Source organism: Xiphophorus couchianus, chromosome 12 (assembly GCF_001444195.1).
Source record: "Xiphophorus couchianus chromosome 12, X_couchianus-1.0, whole genome shotgun sequence".
Taxonomy (NCBI): domain Eukaryota; kingdom Metazoa; phylum Chordata; class Actinopteri; order Cyprinodontiformes; family Poeciliidae; genus Xiphophorus; species Xiphophorus couchianus.
The window spans coordinates 25,388,392-25,408,463 of NC_040239.1; the positions used below are offsets into that span (position 1 = coordinate 25,388,392).

The 20,072-nt window shown below is 42.3% G+C and overlaps 1 protein-coding gene across 3 annotated transcripts in view; it reads left to right on the forward strand.

Annotated features, from left to right (window-relative positions):
• The window catches only part of ncor2 (nuclear receptor corepressor 2), a 109,406-nt gene extending 90,639 nt beyond the window's left edge, over positions 1-18,767 (forward strand). For 2 of the 3 annotated variants that reach the window (XM_028032987.1, XM_028032988.1), the window contains exons 27-46: positions 110-201; positions 3,108-3,258; positions 3,365-3,508; positions 3,929-4,021; positions 4,106-4,323; positions 5,866-6,211; positions 7,116-7,316; positions 8,165-8,422; positions 10,045-10,215; positions 10,306-10,542; positions 11,454-11,634; positions 11,730-12,100; positions 12,936-13,051; positions 13,135-13,313; positions 13,398-13,529; positions 14,236-14,378; positions 14,463-14,516; positions 14,661-14,852; positions 15,184-15,363; positions 16,287-18,767. In XM_028032987.1, the coding sequence (XP_027888788.1) occupies positions 110-201; positions 3,108-3,258; positions 3,365-3,508; positions 3,929-4,021; positions 4,106-4,323; positions 5,866-6,211; positions 7,116-7,316; positions 8,165-8,422; positions 10,045-10,215; positions 10,306-10,542; positions 11,454-11,634; positions 11,730-12,100; positions 12,936-13,051; positions 13,135-13,313; positions 13,398-13,529; positions 14,236-14,378; positions 14,463-14,516; positions 14,661-14,852; positions 15,184-15,363; positions 16,287-16,477 (3,650 nt within the window). In that variant the 3' untranslated portion in view covers positions 16,478-18,767. The remainder of the gene's footprint in view (positions 1-109; positions 202-3,107; positions 3,259-3,364; positions 3,509-3,928; positions 4,022-4,105; positions 4,324-5,865; positions 6,212-7,115; positions 7,317-8,164; positions 8,423-10,044; positions 10,216-10,305; positions 10,543-11,453; positions 11,635-11,729; positions 12,101-12,935; positions 13,052-13,134; positions 13,314-13,397; positions 13,530-14,235; positions 14,379-14,462; positions 14,517-14,660; positions 14,853-15,183; positions 15,364-16,286) is intronic. The other variant, XM_028032989.1, reaches the window with a different exon arrangement.
• Positions 18,768-20,072: the final 1,305 nt, after the last annotated feature.

Sequence of the window (20,072 nt, forward strand, 5' to 3'; positions counted from 1 at the left end):
TAACTGTACTTTCACAGTAAACATTTCATTAACCTTTTCAATTTATATTTTTTTCTAGAGAGTAAAAAAAAAATGCCTTCAGCTGCTATAAAATCTTTCTCTTCTCCAGGCGTCCAAGGAGGCAGCATCACCAAAGGTCTTCCTGGGACCAGAATACACCCGGAGTCTGCGGTTTCCTACCGAGGCGGCTCCATCACACAGGTGAGCTCAAACCAGCAAGCCAGACTATTTAAGACTATTTATATGAAAGAGAGGAGTAATGTATAGCATATATAATCCTGCAGTAGTCGTAGTTTATTATAAGGACACCACGGTGTTTTAGGCCTCACAGAAACGGTCTGAATAAGGGGCCTGCAACCTCCAGAGCCACAAGTGACACTTTGGTATTTCTACAGTGGCTCTTACAAAGTTTAGCAAAAAAATGAAAAAGAACCAGTTAATATTTTTAAAGCTAGGTATCACAACAAATGAAGGCTTTCAGCGGTTCTAAATTTTATTCCTGACACATTTCATTTGAATTTTTACAAAGAATGACAAAAAAAGCACTGGTAATATGTTTTTAGAGCATATTTTCTTGTTCTTAAGTTGGAAGGTATGCGCTTCTTTATGTACAGCTTTCTGTCCCACAGAAAAAGAAACGAAACATCCTTTTTTGCTAGACTTTAATTATCTTTATTTTAATTCCTAAAATATATATGACAAGTTGTCTTTTTTTTTTTTTCTTCCTGCAAAAATGTCTCTTTAGGTCTAAAGGATTATTGACGCCATTTCTAAAGCAACCAGTCTCACCGTTGCGCATTATAAATATTGTGCTGACTCAGTACAAGTTTGAGTTTCTTTTTTGTCCTGTGGCCGACTGTCCTCTTCCTCTTTTTGAAAACCTCCCAACATAATGTGAAATAGCGTTTAAAAATGAGAGCACCTGTTGCACGCCGCACTTTATCCTGTTTGTTCTTTGACTCTGCAGTTCAGAGAGCCTTGCTGAGGTTAATGTGATTTACCCGAGACCTACAGCCGACGCCAATTGAAACCAACACTGTAAAACCGTGCTAAGGTTCACGCCACAGACAAGCTTGTACTCCACCCACATCCTCTGATCGTTTACGCTACTTGTTAAAAAAAACACACATACAAAAAAAAATCCATTGCAGCTTTTGCCCTCTGTACACACAAGCTGCTGTCAAACATGAAGCGGCTTCTGCGCGTTTTCAACGTTTGCTCCTGTGATGCAAGAGGAACAGACGAAAGTTGTGAGAGGTCAAACGGCAAACCATGTGCGGCGGTGGCTGCTGCTGGATTTCCGCCGCACTGTGACATAACCGCAGCTCTGAATGGATCCGTAGCCGTGGCAACGGGTACACGCTGTGCCGCATCTGTTCCCTCTTTTATTTATCTGTGTACTTTAGATGCTGGCTAAACCTGGTCACTGATAGGCCCTCTCTGGTGTTGCGTCCAACTGGCACTGGAGAGCAAACAAGCGCAGAGGAGGCCGTCATCCGCTAACGTTAAGGGCGAAAAAAAAGAAGTGAAAATGAAAATTCGTCCTCATGTTTAGCGCAGCTCTTGACGGATTAATAGGTGGATGTGCGTGTGTGTGTGTTTGAGGTTTTCTTGGAGAGCAGGTGAGGACTGCTTCTGTCATTACTACCTTGTAAACAGACATCCATCCCCTCTCCCCCCTCTTTTGGTAAACACTTCTTGGAAAAGCTGCAGCCAGCAGATTACAAGGCCTCTCCCAGTAACTGCTGTCTCTCCTTTTCACCATCCACTCATGCAATCATCTCTTGACCAATCAGTGCGTGGAGAAATATGACTCATGCCGAGCACAAGTGATGTTATTCAAGGTTTAGTTTGACCATGAATGTTATGTTCAGCTTTCAAGCCGCTTCACCTTTCCTTCGTTTGGAAGCTCTGAAGATTTGCTTCAGAGATTCGTGTTCATTTTTGTGTTTTGATTGAACACATCGTCTGGTTAAAACGATGTGTAAGATATTTGCTGCAGGCAGAAATGAACCTCCTATACTGATTGTTGTAGCAGCAGAGCTGTAGAAGCCTAAAACTGCTTAAACATGATACATTTCTCATAGATGTGTGCAATATAGACTACTATGTTTAGCAACGTTTCTGAAGACAGCTCTATGTTGTCCAGAGCAGACCTCAGTGGAGTGCCAGGCTTCTTTATCAGATTGTTTGGCTTCTTCAAGTCAATGATTCCGATGGTGAGTTCCTTCCTGTATCCTGCCTGCATTTTGCAAACACAGCTATTTTCCTTCAGCGCCTGCCTTTCGCATCAGGATGGCGTTCATCTAATTCCTCTTACTTTTAAAGCCCTTAAGCATCTCCAGTGATGCTTCCAGAGAAAAATCGTTTTCTGATCTCTGATTTTTCCCTTAAGATAAATGATTTTTATTAGATGAAGAGTCGTCACCATGTAACTGACAAAATCATTACGGAGCTGATATTTTAAATAGTCTTTAGTATCTTTTATAAGCTGTGTTTGGAATTAGCGCAGCTAGCATTGCTTAAACACTACGATGCAGGATTTTCTTAGAATATGTAAATCCTTATCTGTAAGATTTCCAAAAATGTTGATAGTTCTTCCAAATCAAAAAACCACAAATGGATTCAGCTTGTGTACTGGTCAACAGGAGGATCCAAAAGAATTTACTAATGTAATGAAAACAAACATGAGATTATTTTAGCACTCCTTTATTCCTGCATGGCCAAATGTAAATATTATAACCAAATGGGTTTTATTAGGGTTGCACCAATTGCAGTTTTCTGACCGATCGCCAAGCTTTAAAATGCTTGACCTACCAATTCCGATTTTGACCAATTTTTTTTGTGTGTATGAATAAAACGTCACTAAATAAATAATTGAATTTTTTTTTTTTTTTTGCAAGACTTTGTCATTAAAGATTGGTACCATACAAAGAAACAAGTTAGGGAGTAATAAACCTAACTATTCATGGTCGCTTGTTGTTCGGCGGTTCCTTCTGCACCGGCATAACAACTAACCCTAATGAAAGTCATAGGTAGACTGCGGCTGCTGCTTTTTGCAGAGACGGCACAGTTTATGCCTCATTTTTTTTGTCTCTTTACCCCAGGGGACACCAGCAGATGTGCTGTATAGAGAAACCATATCACGTCTGATCTCGGAGGACAGTTCCAGCCGAGCTGACAGGGAACGGGACGAGGCGCCATCTAAAGGACAGATCCTGTACGAGGGCATCAGCGGGCAGATCCTCTCATATGACCGTGAGTACATGAGCTTTAAGTAACAAGATTGCTGGCCTGCCAGGTCATACACTAGGTGTTCAGCTGTTTATATAAAACACTGGATCCGTGTGAATGAACGTCATAGGGCCGCAGTCTCAGACTCTCAAAGAAGACGGTCGAGGTTCAGGTCTGTCTGGAGAAATCCTGGGTCTGAAGCGAACTTATGATGTCATGGAAGGAGGCAGAGGGCTGCCAATGAGAGACGCTCTGTCTGCTACCAATTGTGAAGGTAAGACAGGAGCAAGCTTAAACGCCTCACTTGACATTTATTCTGACTGATGTAGCATTCAGCAATGAGATATATTAACAAGTCAGTATGAGTTTATCATTGTGTTCATACAAAAAAAAGAAAAATATCCGACATGACTGAAACATTTCTACACTCCAAACATTCATACTGTTGATAAACACATTTGAGACTCATACACTCTTAGCCTATATAAATGAATATGTTGCCGCATCTCTTCTAAAAGTGTTACACACACACGGGATTTGTTTCAAAAACGTTTTCATCCACTGCAACGTTCTCTGCGATCCAGACAGCTGGAAAAATCTTTCTCTTGAGTCTTATTAAAAAGTCTTTTAACAGTACAGTGAAAAACGGCGTCTAAGTCTTTTGCTGCTGTGCTTTGTTCCACCTTTACCTCAGGTCTCATCGGTCGTGCCATGCCTTTCGACAGAGACAGCCCTCACCACGCTTCTTACAAGGATGCTCATCATATCCGAGGCTCCATCTCTCAAGGTAGGATGCTTTAAAATGCATTCCAAGCATACTGCCTGTTGTTTTCACATGAGAAATGGGTTGAACACAACCTTCCGATTTCAGGTATACCCCGCCATCTCGACGCACAAGATGCCTACATGAGGAGGGAAGCCAAGCAGATAAGGCGAGAGGCGTCCCCGCCCCGTGGCGCCGGGTCCCTTTCTGACCCGATGAAGGGCAGAGAGGGCATCGTGCCCACGGTGAAGGAGCCTGGACGCTCCATCCACCTCATTCCAAGAGACGAGGGCAGACAATCATCCAAGGAGGGCATCATATCACAGGTATGCGCTTGATGGTGAAACGCATCATTCCACAGGTAGTTAGGAGTGTGCTAGTTGTTCTTATTGGGGGCAGATTCGTCAGCTGGCTCGGCTTTATCAACGACCAGCCCAACCAAACATCCGTTGGATTCTTTAGGCTCTGAACACACCATTACTGAGTGCTGAAAAATCCACCCACACCCACTGGGTTACGACCAAATCGTGGCTAACTCTTACTAAGGCAAGAAGGCTTAAAATGATGTGTTTATCATGTTGAACTGTTTAAAAATAGAATAGAGGGAACCGTTCTCACTGGCTCAAAATATTCTGCCTTTAATCGCAATAATCTCCTCCTCAGCTGGTCATATTTTATAATATCATATATACAAGTCGTATTCTGTACTTAGAAATCTCTGTTTTCCAGGCGTCTAATAAATTTCATTTGATTTTATCTGTAGATACTTTATTAATATACAGCTGTTTATGTTAGATATTTTTTATATGCAATAGGGTATATTTTGTTTGTTTTGCTGCTGTAAAATGTGAATTTTCCCCACTGAGGTATTAATAAATAACTACTCTATTCACATTTAAACCCAGATGCTCATGCTGAATATTAGGGCTTTACAGGGTTTACGTCTAATTAAATATTTTCACTAAGTGTGGCGATTTTTATTTAAACGAGGTGCAGACTTCTACACTCGTTCAGAATCTCCACGAGAATGGAGAGTTACGCTCTCATCAAAGCCTTTAGTCTGGGATTTAACCTGTAAAGTCCATCGTTTCGTCCTATAAAATCAACATTGTTTATTTAAAATCTACATTTTCACACAGTTTGATGTGGCAATACGCAGGATTTAAAGAAGGACCACTATGAAACAATCTCAGATGTAATGCTGTATTAGTTCAATGTTGGTAGTTTCAATCAGGTTCTGAACTCTGATGTTGTTGTGCCGTCGGACCACAGCGCTGCTCCTGCTCTGCGCCAGGAAGGCCTAAGCTCCATAAACGGTCCCAGTTTTAGACTCTACAATTGAAACGCACATTAAAAAAAGAACAGCATGCATAGATAAAAGGTTCCAGGAAGTCAGGTTCTGGAGAACAACTTTCAGGAACCCGTAGTTAAAATATGCCTTCAGCTGAATTTTAATGGCCCGCGTATCTGCTGCACTCTCAACGGCTGCTGGAATGCTTCTGACACATGTAGGTCAAACTAACTTTATGAGACCTGTAATTTGAACCCCGGGAACAAATGCATATATAAATATGAGGCGATGTGCAATCATATAGTTTTATTGAATGACTATCAAACTGGTATTTGTCTGTCCTTATTTAACACAGAGTAAATTAATGATTAAACAATCTTAACTATTTTCTTGCTCCCAAATATTATGCAGAACATAAAAAATTTATGTATTGCAGCAAAACTGAAGTTGGTGTTGGCCAGAGATGAGTTTTGACTAGAAATTTGAAATGTATTTCTCAGTTGTTTTTTTTTGTTGTCTGAAATTACAATAGACCAGTAAAGATGCACGTGTTTCTAAGCTGGTTCATTTCCTGCAGGGTGCAGCTGGAAAGCCGGACGCTGCTGGCTCTGGGAAACGCCACGATGTCCGCTCCATCATCGCCAGCTCGCCGCGCTCCTACCACGGCGCAGCCTCCCACCTGGAGATGCGTCCTGACAGAAGTCGGTATGAGGATGGGCCCAAGGGTCGGCCCAGTGCAGTGGTCAGCACGGCCAGCCCCATACCGCGCTCTTCTCCGCTCACCCTGGGCTCTGAGCAGGGAGGCAAAGCCCACCACAGCCCCATGGGGTACGAGGAAAAAGGTGCTATACGGACCCCCTACCCTGGACCGTCACATCGTGGATCCCCACTGCCCAGGGAAGCCAGTCAGAGGCAACATGAAGGTGGGAACATCCAGGGTTCATGCAATTTGGTGTTTTCAAAGTTCTTGATATTCAAACTGCACAGTTTTGCAATAAAGTTCAATCTAATGTCTGATTAAAAGCTTCGATTTGGAAAACGTTGCTTACAGTTGAAGTCAGATATTTTCAAACAACTAATAAAGAAGACAGACATTTTTTCACTGTCTGAAGTTAAATAAGACTGAACTTTTTTGCTTCAGGTTGGTTGGAATCAACAAAATTACTTCTATTTGCTAAATGCCAAAGAACGTAGCAGGAACATTTTTGTTGTAACTTTCTTTGTGTGTTGTTTTCAAACATTTGATCTGAGCAGGAAGGTCATTTGCCCTAACACAATTTGTTTGGATTGTTTTTGTGCAATGAATATTTATCATTCCTAATTCCTCAATGACTTATCTATCTGTATTTTTAAGTAAAGGTTGGCTTAGACTGTCCACGTTAGACAACGTTTATGAAATGAAGGGATTTTATTCTTGGAGCATTCGATTATATAGGGTGTTTAGGAGATATATAACATTTTGTTATAGTTTTTCTTGTCTGTAGGTTATTGAAAACTATCACAAGACACTGCAAACAGTAATAATTGACATCAGATAATAGTAAATTGAAACTGTCGTTTTTAGACCATTTGTATCGTCTTTTTCTGACAAAATGTGCTGCTGGAAAACTTGCGTTGAAAATGTTTGAATTTTCCTGTGAGAAAAGTGTGTGGACTCTGCATATCCGACACACAGACGGAACAGTGACTTTATTTGTTTTTGCCGTTGGTTTTGTTTTTTAACAGGCAGTGAATGAGACCACATTGCAGTCGAATATGTCACATTTTATAGTTAATAAAATTCAGATTCCAAACTTTTTTTTCTTCTTCTTTTTCCTGTTGTTTCAGGGTCTGGAAAGAATTCTTCCCAGGAGCGTAAAGCCACACCGACTCCCAGAGAGATGAGGGCCACCAAGTCGCCGCTCACTGGCGTTGCAGATCAGCAGGCCTACGAACGGCTGCTGCCCGGCCTGGGAGCTTCAGAGATGTACCGCATCCCCTTGTCCTTTGAGCCTGCGGCGCTGCCTCGTGGAATCGCCATCGACCCAGGTAAATCACAACATGTTAACCTGGTCCTCTTCCAAGACCCACTCAGTCTGTTTTCAGTTGTTGCGACGGGATTATAATCTGTTTTCATGATGAGGTCATCAAAGTTTTTACATTTTTTTAAACGTTTTTATCTTTTAAACAATAAAAAAAACTCGCTTGTTGATGATCTGTTTTTTGTTGGTTCCATATATAAAATCTCAATAAAACACACTGAAGTGGATGCAGGGTGTCTGCATATCCTGAACAAGTGTTTCATCTAAAATGAAGACCTTAAGATAAATTCATCAAAAAATGTAAGGTGGCCTTAAATAACCTAATCATTGGTCTTACATTCTGTTGTGGCATGACTATTTAATCTTGTATATTCTGTGTAGTTTATTTTTCTGGCAGGACTTTTCTGTCATGCAAATGTTTGAGTCACGCAGCTACAGGAATGACGATGTTCATTGGGTTGATGCTACCGCTAAACTAGCTGCTGATATACCCTTGCTAGGTATCCAGTTTTTTTTTCGTCCATCATATGTAAGTGTAAATGTATCACCAGTTGGCTGGACAACATTCGTTTTCGCCACTGGCTCGTAACATTGTGACCCACACGATGTTACGCACATTCTGTGCAAAAAAGCTTGACGCTACTCCAACATAAAATATCGAATATTCTTTTGTACATTTCTGTCGCGATGCAGGTCTTTAATTGAATCCATGATGAGCTTACAAAGCCTTAAATTTGACTTGGTGAAATCTGCAGAAGCACTTGAATGCAACCTGAGAAAACGATCAGTTTTATTTCATCTCTGTCCTTCAATGACTATGAATGATTTTCACCATTTCCTATTCTTCATTCGCAGGAGCTTACTACTTGCCTCGCTCCCACTTGGCTCCCAACCCGGCGTACCCTCACCCGTACCCCTACCTCATCCGCAGCTTCCCTGACACGACGGCCCTGGAGAACCGTCAGACCCTGATAAACGACTACATCACTTCGCAGCAGATGCACCAGTGGCCCGCGGCCGCCGCCATGGCCGCGCAGCGCTCAGACCTGCTCAGAGGCCTCGCTCCTCGAGACCAGACGCTTCCTCTGTCCTACTCTGCTGGTGCCCAACGCGGTAAGTCTAACGCTGCTTCCAGTCCCATCCGACTCACACTTGGACTATTTTTAGGTTGTTTGGCAAATTGAAACCCAAATCTGGCGTTCTACGCTTACAGTCCGGTTAGGGTTACCTTTTACTGAACAATGGCGATATCCGTTCAGCCTGGGTTTGATCTGATAACAGGGATTGACGGGGATGCAAACAAGCTGGCGCTCATCCCCCTGCTTGACCAAAAGAGACGAGGCGACCTTTGTTGTTGTAGGGGAATACGAACTGCTGCCGACAAGAGAACAAATCGTAGAAATCAGACCCAAACAGGATTGTTTTACATGAAACCTGACAGCAGCCTCCATCTGTCAGCTGCACGGTTGCATAAGTAAATCGTTTTACTTTCTCATTGTTTAAATAGCTGATTCCTTTGCACTGGCAAATGATCGACAAATATGACCACTTGAGTGGTTAATAATTACAAAGAGAGCAGAGCTGCTGATGTAATGCGGATATTGACCCCGAGGTTAACTACCCTTTGAATTTGTCTGCCTTTGTTTTATGTTTATTATGCTCACTTAAACATTTATTGGCTTCTGATGTCATGAAATCACGCAAGGGAGAGAGGGAAAATGAAAGGACAGCCCAATGCAGGGATATGAATTTAAAATTTTCACATTTCATCACTATTACTGAGAATCTTTGCATAGGAGAGAGTTTGCAGAACTCTCTTGTTGATATCACTTATGGAAAACTCATCTTCCAACAGATCTTTTTTAGTTTATTTATTTGTGTTACAGTGGCGTGTTGCACCTCCAGTCTGAAGCAGAGCTGAGTCTCTTTACTGTAAAAATTAGCCGTCTAGTAGTGCCACTTATCATCAATCGTTACTGCACTCAGCGTCTTAAATAAACCTCGTTAGAGCTTGTGATGTAACATGCATTGGTAAATAAGATGTTATTACAATAACGTCCACTTATGCCTGGATTGGGGAATATTTATATTCATTTTGCAACTTCACTGATAAATCTAAAACGATGATGTGATTATTCAGCTATAACTTACAACTAAAGGAGACTCGCCTAATTATTAGTATTTTGGCAACAAGAAATCATTTTCCTCAGCAAAGGAAAAGACATGAGTACATTTAATTTAGCTTTTGTTTATTTGTATTTTGAACGGCAGTATTTAAACTGTCTGAGTGGTTCTGTAACAATTGTTGTGTTGCTGCCAAAACTTTTGCTACAACAGGATGAATACATTTTAGTCTACGGAATGTTAAGTTTTAAAAAAGCGTATGGTTTCCATATTAATGGGAAGAAAAAAATATCTAAAACTATATTACTGGTACTTTGTGGCTTTTTATTGTGGAAATTCAATGCAATTATTACATGAACAACATTTGGTTCGTAACTTTTTTAATCACTGTAGAAGGTCCAAAGAGCCACCTCAGACCCCCTAGTGTAGCTCTGGTTAGAACTAAAAACAAAAAAATAAAACCTCTGTTTTACTCTTCTTTCATTACAAAATTTTATAATAAAGAAATCAGCCTGCTGGACTATCACTAAATGAAGTTTGTTAAGACTTTGTATGTCTGTTGTTCATTAAACTGCATCTTAATTTGGCTCTCCTCCTCTTCCTCTCCTCAGGGATTATTGATCTTTCTCAGGTGCCACACTTACCCGTCCTGGTCCCTCCGTCTGCAGGGACGGCCGGCTCCCCGATGGATCGCATCACCTACATCCCTGGGACAAACGCCGCATTCCCTCCCAGGAATTACACCAGCTCATCCATCTCCCCCGGTACGCATCCATTTTATTGTGAGCATCTCCCTTACAAAAATAATACCATGTTTTTTTATCTGTTTAAGATGACTTTCCCCCCCTCTTTTTTTCTTTTTGTCGTTCCAGTCGGCCACTCACACATGAGCAAAATGCAGAGCGCGTCGTCGTCGGAGCGGGAAAGAGACCGCGAACGGGACAGGGACCGAGAGCGAGACAGAGAGCGAGAACGGGAAAACCGGGAGAGGGAACGAGAGAGAGATCGGGAACGGGACCGAGATCGGGACAGGGAAAGAGACAGAGAGAGAGACAGAGACAGAGGAGGGTCTTTGGGAAATGTGGAGCACGCCCCCATCTGGCGACCAGGTACCTAAACGATTCAATTTATCTGCCGTAGTCTGTGTTTAAAAACGTAGTTTGTGTTTGCTCACGTTCCAAACACAAAATCTGTTTAACGGAGGTTAAACAGATTTTGTGATCAGACCACAGATGCACATAATTGTGAAATAAAGGAAAAATTACTGGGGTTTCCTTTGGGGATTATGTTCCGTGTTTGGCAGTAAAATGTTGGTCTCATCACCACAACTGCTTCTCTGAGTATTGAGGAAAGATGGCTGAATACAGAATCAGGGATCGTACTGGCTTGAAAACCTTGAAAATTCTTGAATTTCAATTCAAAGTGTTTTCACGGTTTGGAAAATGCTTGACTTCTGCATAAAGTCCGTGAAAATGTTTGATATTCAAACTGCACAGTTTTGTATTAAATTACAATCTAATATTTGATCCAAAGCGTAAATTTGGAAAACGTTACTTGCAGCTGAAACCAGATATTTTCACAAACCCATTGACATATTTTTTTCTCACTGTCTGAAGTTAAATCAGACTAAGCTTCTCTTGTCAGGTCAGTTAAAATTACCAAAATGACTTTATGAAACAAAATGTTGTTATATTTTAGTTTACCTTGTCCTTGCTGTAGAATGCCAAGAACCATCACAAGACATTATTAGTAACAGTATTAAATGATATAATGTAAAAGTGAATTGAAATTGCAGACGGTTCAGATTTATCTGTAAAAGGAAAAAATAGAAAAACAAATGCCTGTTTCCTTCCACACTTCACACTTACGCAATATTTACATCCCATCAGATAAATTCCCAGTAAGAAACACTGAAGTTGGGTGATTGTAACATGACAAAATGTGAATAAGTAAAAGGGGTGTTGATGGTTGAATCTTGAGGGAAGATGTTTGTACAGTAACTTGAGTGTGTGTTTCTCAGGTACAGAACACAGCCTGTCCAGCAGCAGCAGCGGCGGCGGCAGACCTGCATCCCAACCCTACAGCCACCAGCATTCCCCGGTGTCTCCCCGAACCCAGGAGAACGTGCAGCAGAGGCCAAGCGTGCTGCACAACACCGGAGGCAAAAGTCTTTCCGTCAGTGAACACTCGTCGGTGTTACGGTAAGCCGGAGTTGTGCTTCCTAAAACTATAATAACATTTTCTCCAATGAAATGCGAAAAAATATGTTTTGTTTTCTTTTTCTTTTTCCTACCAGGACCATGCCCTCAGCATCCCGCTACCAAGGTTTCCATGGCTCCTTCCAAAAATCAGGTGTGCCGCCTGACGCCTACCAATCTGCCATGGACTCAAACGCAGTCAAAGAGCAGAATCGCGATGGAGGCAAATCCAGGGGCGGTCTGCCCAAACACCTGCAGGAGCAGCACGGCACCTCCAGCAAATCTGACCCCAAGCTTTGCAGTCCCAGCCCAGGAGGAATTTTCCCCGGCTCCTACCACCCGCCCGCAGGCCGTCTGCTGCCCTCCCAGTCGGACAACCCGTCCGGCCGCGAGGACAGCGGCACACCGAGTAGGGAAAAGACTCAAAACAAACCGATGTCTGTTCAGGAACAAGACATCCGAACGCTCGGTAAGAACGCCACGGCTGCAGCCGGCTTCGTTAACAAGATCGTTTTGCTTCAGGTTTCTTGTTTAATGGGAATGCCTGAAACCAGTTTGGTGTTGCCGGAGATACGAAGGAGCCCCACTCATGCAGTGGTGATTTGATCATTAGCTTTGTTTCAAATGTGCGCAAAACTTTATCAGTATAAAACTAACATAAATTATATGGTGAATTGAAACACAACTAAAATCAAATAGACTAAATTCATGAGCAGTTTTTACTAAATGGTTTGATTTTTCCTCTTTTTAGGCTTTTTTTGGCAGCTTCTTCCTGTTTTATTGAACACACATCTCAAACTCTCACATACTGTCCTTTACACTTAGTAGTTTTCTACGATTGTTTCCACTTGGCCAAGCAGAAATAAATAAATTCTGACAGAATCTCAGGTTTGTTTTCATTACATCAGTGAATTACTTTTGGATCCTCCTCTTCACAGACACTCTAGCTCAACCCGTTTGTGTTCTTTTGTATATTTGTCGATGTAAATTTTTTCTTTTTTGTGCACACTCTACTTGTATGAGTCACTGATGCAAAACCAATTAATTTTAGTGTCACTTCTGGACAAAAGTTCTGCTTACTGGCTGTTTATGCAAAGCTTTCAGTGAAAAAAAACACGAGAAGAGAAAACTGTGGTTCATCACCCGTTAGTGAAACCCGCTGAAACTGTGAAGACTTTTCAAAGCTCGCATGTTGTTATTAAAATGATTTGCTTATTTCTTTAATAGGAAAAACTGAGCTAACTTTGAAAGGTTCAGATGTGTGTGGGGGTGTTCTTGACGTGTGTGGATTTGTTCCTCACCAGCACCACAAGGACTCTATCGACCCCCATCAGAGGAGAGACTGTCTCCAGGCCAACAGCCCCCATCCCCATGTGTCAAAGGCAGCCAGAGAGTGGTCACTTTGGCGCAGCACATCAGCGTAAGGCTGCAGCGAAGAACCGCAACCAGGAGATAAAATAAAAACATCATGTTAATGTCTTCCGTGTTAATCTTTCTGTCCAGGAGGTGATAGTTAAAGACTACAGAGACAGCCAGCAGCAGCAGCAGCAGAGCTACCATGGCTCTCCGGTTCTGGACCTGACCCGTCCATCCAGTGCCTCCCAGGCCCCGCCCACGTCACAGGAGTCCGCTCAGACGTCCCGTTACTCACAGGGTTTTAGTGGGGAATGTAACCGAGACAGGTAAGAAACGTGGGCCGGACTTTGAAAATAAAAAAAATAAATAAAACAACACGGCATTACTTGTAATAATCATGTTGTTTGTAGATCTCCGCAGCAGAAGTCATCCCCTGTCAATGTTTCCAATGACTGCATTGAGCCGGTGTCTCCTCCCGCATCCAGCTCTGAGCCCGATGTCCAGGGAGGGGCTTCCTACCCCAACGAGATGGGGGAACAAGGGTAAGGGACTTCCTTGAAAAGGCTTGAATTTTCATTTAGGTGTGTTCAATTACACAGTTTTTGATATGTGTAATTGAAATAAAGGTTGTCTGATTTTTTTATATGTTAAATAAGGTTATTGAAATTGGGTTTGTTGGTTTTTGTGTTCAAATAGTTTTATTTTCAGACCAGTCAGATGTATAAGGCGAGTGCGTGTGAGACTTTTCTAAACAAACAGTTTTGAAAAGCCTTTTTTTTTTTTTGTCCTTGCTATATACAGACATTTGCGACATCTTCCATTATAAAGAAATTGTTGAAAATTCAACAGGAGAAAATGGAGGAGCTTTTCCTTTATTGCTTTTATCTGCTGAAAGTCTTGTCTGTCTTAGAAAATTCTATTTCCTCTTAAATGGCTTCTTCTGTAGATCTGCTGTTCCCTGAATACATGTTACAACACATCACTGATATTGAAAATGAGTCATTTTGAGGCTGCTTCAGTCAGAAGCACGTTGCATATTTCATGCTGTCATAATGTGAAAACAATAGATTTGCAGTATTTTGTGTAAAAACACTTAGTATGGTGCCTACACTAAACAGGAAAAAGATTTGAGTTCTGAGCTTCCAGTCTGCCTTTCAGCTGTTTTTTTGTGCACAAAAAAGCAGAGAGGGGAATTAAACCAAGTGATTCTAAGTGTGTCTGAATTTCCTGCTGGTTTTCCACCACCAGACTCGGCTCCCGCTCTCCACCCAATACCTCCCAGCCTCCGGCTTTCTTCAGCAAGCTGACGGAGAACACATCGGCTATCGTGAAGTCCAAAAAGCAGGAGATGATCAAGAAGAGGACGGGTGATGGAAACGACGCTGAATTCAGTGAGCCTCGCCTCGCCGCACGGATGAAAACCATTAAAAACCAGAACCGGTCGATCTTAACCTCTGATTTCTCTGTGATTCCAGATGCCGGTCAGCCAGGAACGGAAATCTTTAATATGCCAGCCTCCACTACTGCAGGTACGCTGTGTAATAGGACGACTGACTCACATTAAAGTGCTTTCAGACTCTGCTGTGTTCTGACGGAAATGAGGCGAGCTCGGTTTGGTTTTAGTTAAAAACTGATTCTTCACTTTAAAAACCCGCGCCTGCGTTCCCGTCCAGGGCCTGTGAGTGTGCGCAGCCACCCAGCTCCAGAAGCATCTGGCAACTCCATCGGCCTGGAGGCCATAATCAGAAAGGCCTTGATGGGAAAGTACGATGACTCATCGGAGGAGCGCTCCCCGTCCAGCGCTGCTAACCCGGCAGGTTCTGCCATGTCTGCGGACGGACGGGCTGAAGACTCCTTCTCACAAGGTGCCACTCTTCACTTGTTTTATAGTCGACGCTTCACACGTTGGGCCGCTGTTTTTAAACCAGGGCTTCTGCGGGTTTCATCAACTCCAGTGTATGAATTTTTAAGACCATTATGAGTGAAATTTAAGACCTGTATCGCAACACTTACCAATGATGGATGAAAAAAATCAAGCTTGCTAGCTAGCAAGTGTATGTTAGCAGCTAGTTAGCAGTAGCCTCAACCATCTTGAGTCACAACGAATGTGTCGTGAGTGCGACTCAAATTTTTGCCTGACAGAAGAGATTTTAACTCATCCAAAGAGCATCAGAGTTTCTCCTCCTCTGTTTGCAGGCGGCTCCAAGTCCTCAAAGGGCAGCGGACGTTCTAACGGACGCAAGGCCAAGTCCCCGGGCCCGGGTCTGTCCGGCAGCGAGCGTCCCTCGTCCGTGTCGTCTGTCCACTCGGAGGGAGACTGCAACCGGCGGACGCCCCTCACCAACCGGGTGTGGGAGGACCGGCCTCTGTCTGCAGGTACGATGCACGCCGCTTCCAGATGGGTGTCGGGAACGTTAATGGTTAATCTTCATTCAAACTTGGAGGTTTTACTGGCACAATTATATCATACGGTTTTAATCAAAATGTTTTTGTTTTTTTTATGATGGCCATTTTATGGTTTTTCCTTTGTCTTCATACAAAATTCTGCTTTTAACATCTACAACAGGCTTTTAAAAGTGACTAGCTTCAAACGATGTTTCTTATCTTTATTTTTTATATTTCTAGAAAAGGCTCATCTCACTCACACAAAACAGTTTTTTTCATTGATAATAAATCTGAAAATATAAATAAATCTTATTTTACTTTTGTTAGCTTTCCTAATAAAACATTTTAATTAGTACATATTTAGAAAATCAGTTTTGCGGCTCTGGGTATTTTGTAGCAACGGGGACAAAAGTGTCTCTTTAAACGGGAAAAGTTGCTGACCCGTGGTGTAGGTAGATACTGAGCTAAGAAGACGTTGGCTTTTTTTTTTTTTTTACCTCTCCGAGTTCACTTGTAAAGCCTATTTAAAAGGAAACTGCTACATATCTTGAGACATGTCTGTGAGAGAGAGAGAGAGTTTGATTTTCAGCAGGTAACAGGAAGGCTGACCGGAGAACAGCAGCTTTGCTTTGTTTTATCATTTTTAGCCTTTTGTTTTCCATTAGAATCAATGTTATTGAAAATGTTATCAGCTATTTTGAAAATCTCAAGATAAAATGAATGGTTTACTTTATATTCTGTAGGGAAACCACAAATACAGTAGTCTTAATTATGCTAATGGCAGCTTAAAACCGCTGTTAGCATGGCGTTTAATTTGTCTTAAAAATACATTAAATTTCTGTTTTACAGCGGTACTCACAATGATGTCACCTTCAAGCCATTTTTTAAAATTTATTTTGTCCCCTCTCATCCAGGTTCAACACCGACCCCATTTCCATACAGCCCGCTCATCATGCGTTTCCCCAGCGGGACAGTTTCAGCCCATTCCCCTTCGTCTGGCCAGCAGGGCGGCCCGGGGCCCGGACCTGGCCAGGGCCGCCCCTGGGAGGAGGAGACCAAGCCTCTGCTTGTTTCTCAGTATGAAACCCTGTCTGACAGCGAGTGACCAGAAAAAACACACTGCTTCACACACACAGAAACACACTCAGAGGACAGGCCTGCGCCTCGTCTCCCCCCCCCTCCACCGTCGTAAAGCGATCCTCCTCTCTGGACGATGAGGACGAATCTTTGTGGCTCTGTGTGTTCGTTCGCACTTACGTGTTATGCATTCACTCCAGTACTACTCTGAAGGACAAATCACTTCTTCTTTTTTTTTTACTACTATTCCTCACTGGCCTTATCAACACAGACGCATCGAGCCGTGCGCTCGGCTTGTGCCGCCGTTCCGTGCTCACGCCTCCACAGACTGCTGTAACGACGCCATGTTGGACCCGACTCTCACAGCAGGGGACCCTCTTGTTTAGTTCTCGGCGAGCTCTGTGTGCCGGCGGTCCGCTACCACTACAAGAACACAAGCAAAAAGGACACAGGAGGAGAATCAGCGTTTTGGTTTCTTTTTTTAAAATTTTTTTCCTCGGTTTTGGTTCTTTTCGTTTCTCTCTCTGGAACTGTCAGTCCAGTCCTGTGTTTTGTGAGCTGCGACTTTTTTAGTACATTTTTTGGTGGTGTCATTTGTGGTCTGTTATCTGCAAAGATGTATTGGGGGGGTGTTGGGTTTGAGGCAGGTGGGGTGGGATCATATCAGAGGTTTACAGGGTAAACTAAGTGTTTCATTGCTGATGTCATGAATCTGTGTGTGTTGGGGGAACTGGGAGGAGCTGCCAGATGGATGTCACTGAGGCAAGTGACACTTTCTTGCTGTTTGTTTTTTTTATATTAACCATGTCTGTGTTTGTCGGAACAGTTCTTTGCATATAAAGCACTTAGTTGTCGAGGTGATCACGATGGCATTTTTTGTTTTTTCTTTTTTTTAAAGAGGCGGCGCAGAAATCCCACTGCGGAGGCGTCTCGCCGCTTCTTGCTCCACTCGGAGTAAGAAAAAACAAAAAAACAAATCACGTCGGAGTGGAGTACAAGTTAAAGCTCTGAATTTGGAGTTCCCTTGCATTAAAGAGGTGATTTAAAAAAAGAAAAACAAAGCCACCTTTCCGTGACTCTCCCCCACGCTGGCCTCAGCTGGCCCGCTGGAGTCCCGTCTCGGAGCTTTTACTGCCTCGTGGGGGTGCGTGGATACATCTCCACATCCGGGCAGATTTTGTACAGTTAAGAGATATTCTTAGTGTTAAGTGCCATTTATTTTACAAATTCTAGTGCTGAAGTTCATTAAGTGACGCACAAGTTTTCTTTTACCCCCCTCGCCGACGGCTTCGCAAGGGTTCAAATGGATTTAAATCAGACGTCCTGCTATAATTTTTAATGTATTCGCTTTTTTTTGTCTCCCCACTGCCTTAGCTTTAATGGTTTTACTCAGTCATCCTGCACTGCTTACATGGACCTCCACCCGAAGTTTTTCTTCACTTTTAAACCTGTAAACTATTTTAAGTGTACTTCATTGCACCTCCCTTCTCTGTATGCGTAGGAGGAAGCGGAGGAGAAGGCGGTTCTTCTAAATTAGTCTCACCTTTTAAAGGCAGTATTTCTGCGCGAGACGTTCAAGAAGATTCTCCAGCGTCTTTTTTTTCTCTCTTTTGTTTGTTGTTTTGTTTTTTATCTCATCTCAGCGCAGACCCGACTGTTATAGGATCGCCTCCTCTTCCTCGCCCGTCCTCTAAGCCGTGCTTTCGCTCCTCCTACTGAGGCCAGTAGAGGCAGAAACATGTCGTCGCTCCCTCTCTCTCTCTCTCTGTGTGTGTGTGTGTGTTCTCATCGTTGCCACTGCTGAAACATTGGAATGTGACGCTAAAACCAGACGAAGCCATATCCAGCTGTTCCCTAAAGCGACGACTAACGTGTTGTTTTTAAAAGTACACTGAAATGACTTTTTTTAACATGCATCCATTTATATTGTTTGTTCTTCTTTTTTTTTTCCATTGCACACCTGTGGTCGCAGAAATGAAATGAATCATTGAAAACCTAAAAGGACGAAATCTGGACTGTCCAATCGTAGGAGAAAGGGGGCGGGGTGATGATTGACAAACAGTACATTGTTCAACCATTTTGTTTGTGCATATTTTTTTTTTATTATAACCCACTGTATAATATCAAGGATTGTATATAGAATTGAAGAGATGTAAATATTTATGTGGCTTGCTTCAAGGGTGGTATTATGAAAAGAAATATTCACATGGTTAAATTCTACATGCCCACCAGCAAGCTTTGTGGATAGCAGTGTAAAAATGAAAAACACACAAAAAAAGACACTGCCTTAATGTTTAAATAAAAAGCTTATTGCCATTCATGGTGTCAGAGCTGCATTACGTGGATTTAGGTTCATTGTTCTCTCATCCCTTGGTTTGGTTGAGTTTGGCTCAACAGGGAAGGTCTGGAGTAATGACGGCTATGCGCCAGCAGGGGTTGTGCAAGCAAATCTTTCAGTCAGCTCATATTTCTAAAGCGGGATCCTCTTTTAGTGAAGCAGATGAAACTCCCGAGCTCGTATAAGGAAACTGTTCACAAAGTGTGGAAATTATGATCCAACTGTATTCTAGTCGTGTTATAAATGTTGCAACATTTTGCATATTGGAAAAAACATACAACATAAATGGTAGGTTAAAATGTAAATATCTACGGGGTAGGTTACGCTGATCTTTTAAAAAAGCATCACATGGCACCAAAATACAGCAGTTCTCATTATCATCAGGGTGCAGAAGAGCCTGAATGGTGAAGCTGAAACCAGATGTTTATAAACTCTGTATAAAAATACAACCTGTTTTTCCCCTCATTGATTGCCATTAAATCAGACTAAACTTTAACTATTTTAGGTTGGTTAGAAATGCTAAAATATGTTTTTATTTTTACTTCAAAGTCATATATTTTAAAAAAAAGTCATCAGAATTGCCTTTCAAACTTTAAGACTTGGGTCACGTGTCTTTGAGTGTTTCCACAACTGGTACAACTACAACTGAGCCAGGTTTGTTGGCCGCCTCGCTCATACGCAGCTTTTCAACTCAATATTATTTTGGGATAGGCACAGCAAATTTAAATTATAGTCTTTTTAAAGCAACTTTGTAACTATGTTAGCTTTATCCTAACTGTCGCAGTCATTTCCATAGCGCCATTTTCTCCCACACTTTAGCATGCTAGCTGATGTGTTAAGATGTTGCCATTATTTCCACTTTGCTGCTCACAAAGTTCCCAGTTAAGACGACAGTCTAAGGCAGGGGTGTCAAACTCCAGTCCTCAAGGGCCGCTGTCCTGCAACTTTCAGATGTGCCTCTGCTGCACCACACCTGAACAGAATAATTAGGTCATTAAGGCTCTGGAGAACTGATCTACACAAGGAGGAGGTCATTAAGCCATTTCATTCCAGTGTTTTGTACCTGTGGCACATCTAAAAACTGCAGGACAGCAGCCCTGGAGGACTGGAGCTTCCAAGCTTCCTCCGATTTCCTCCAGCTATCGTAGTCCATATTTGAGGGCCTACAAATAATTATAAGGCAAGAAAAGCATCTGGTACATCAGAAATCAAGAAGGTGAACAAATGCTAAATATACACTTAAACCAAAACAACAAATAAAATTGTCATAATTTATTAAGTAGAT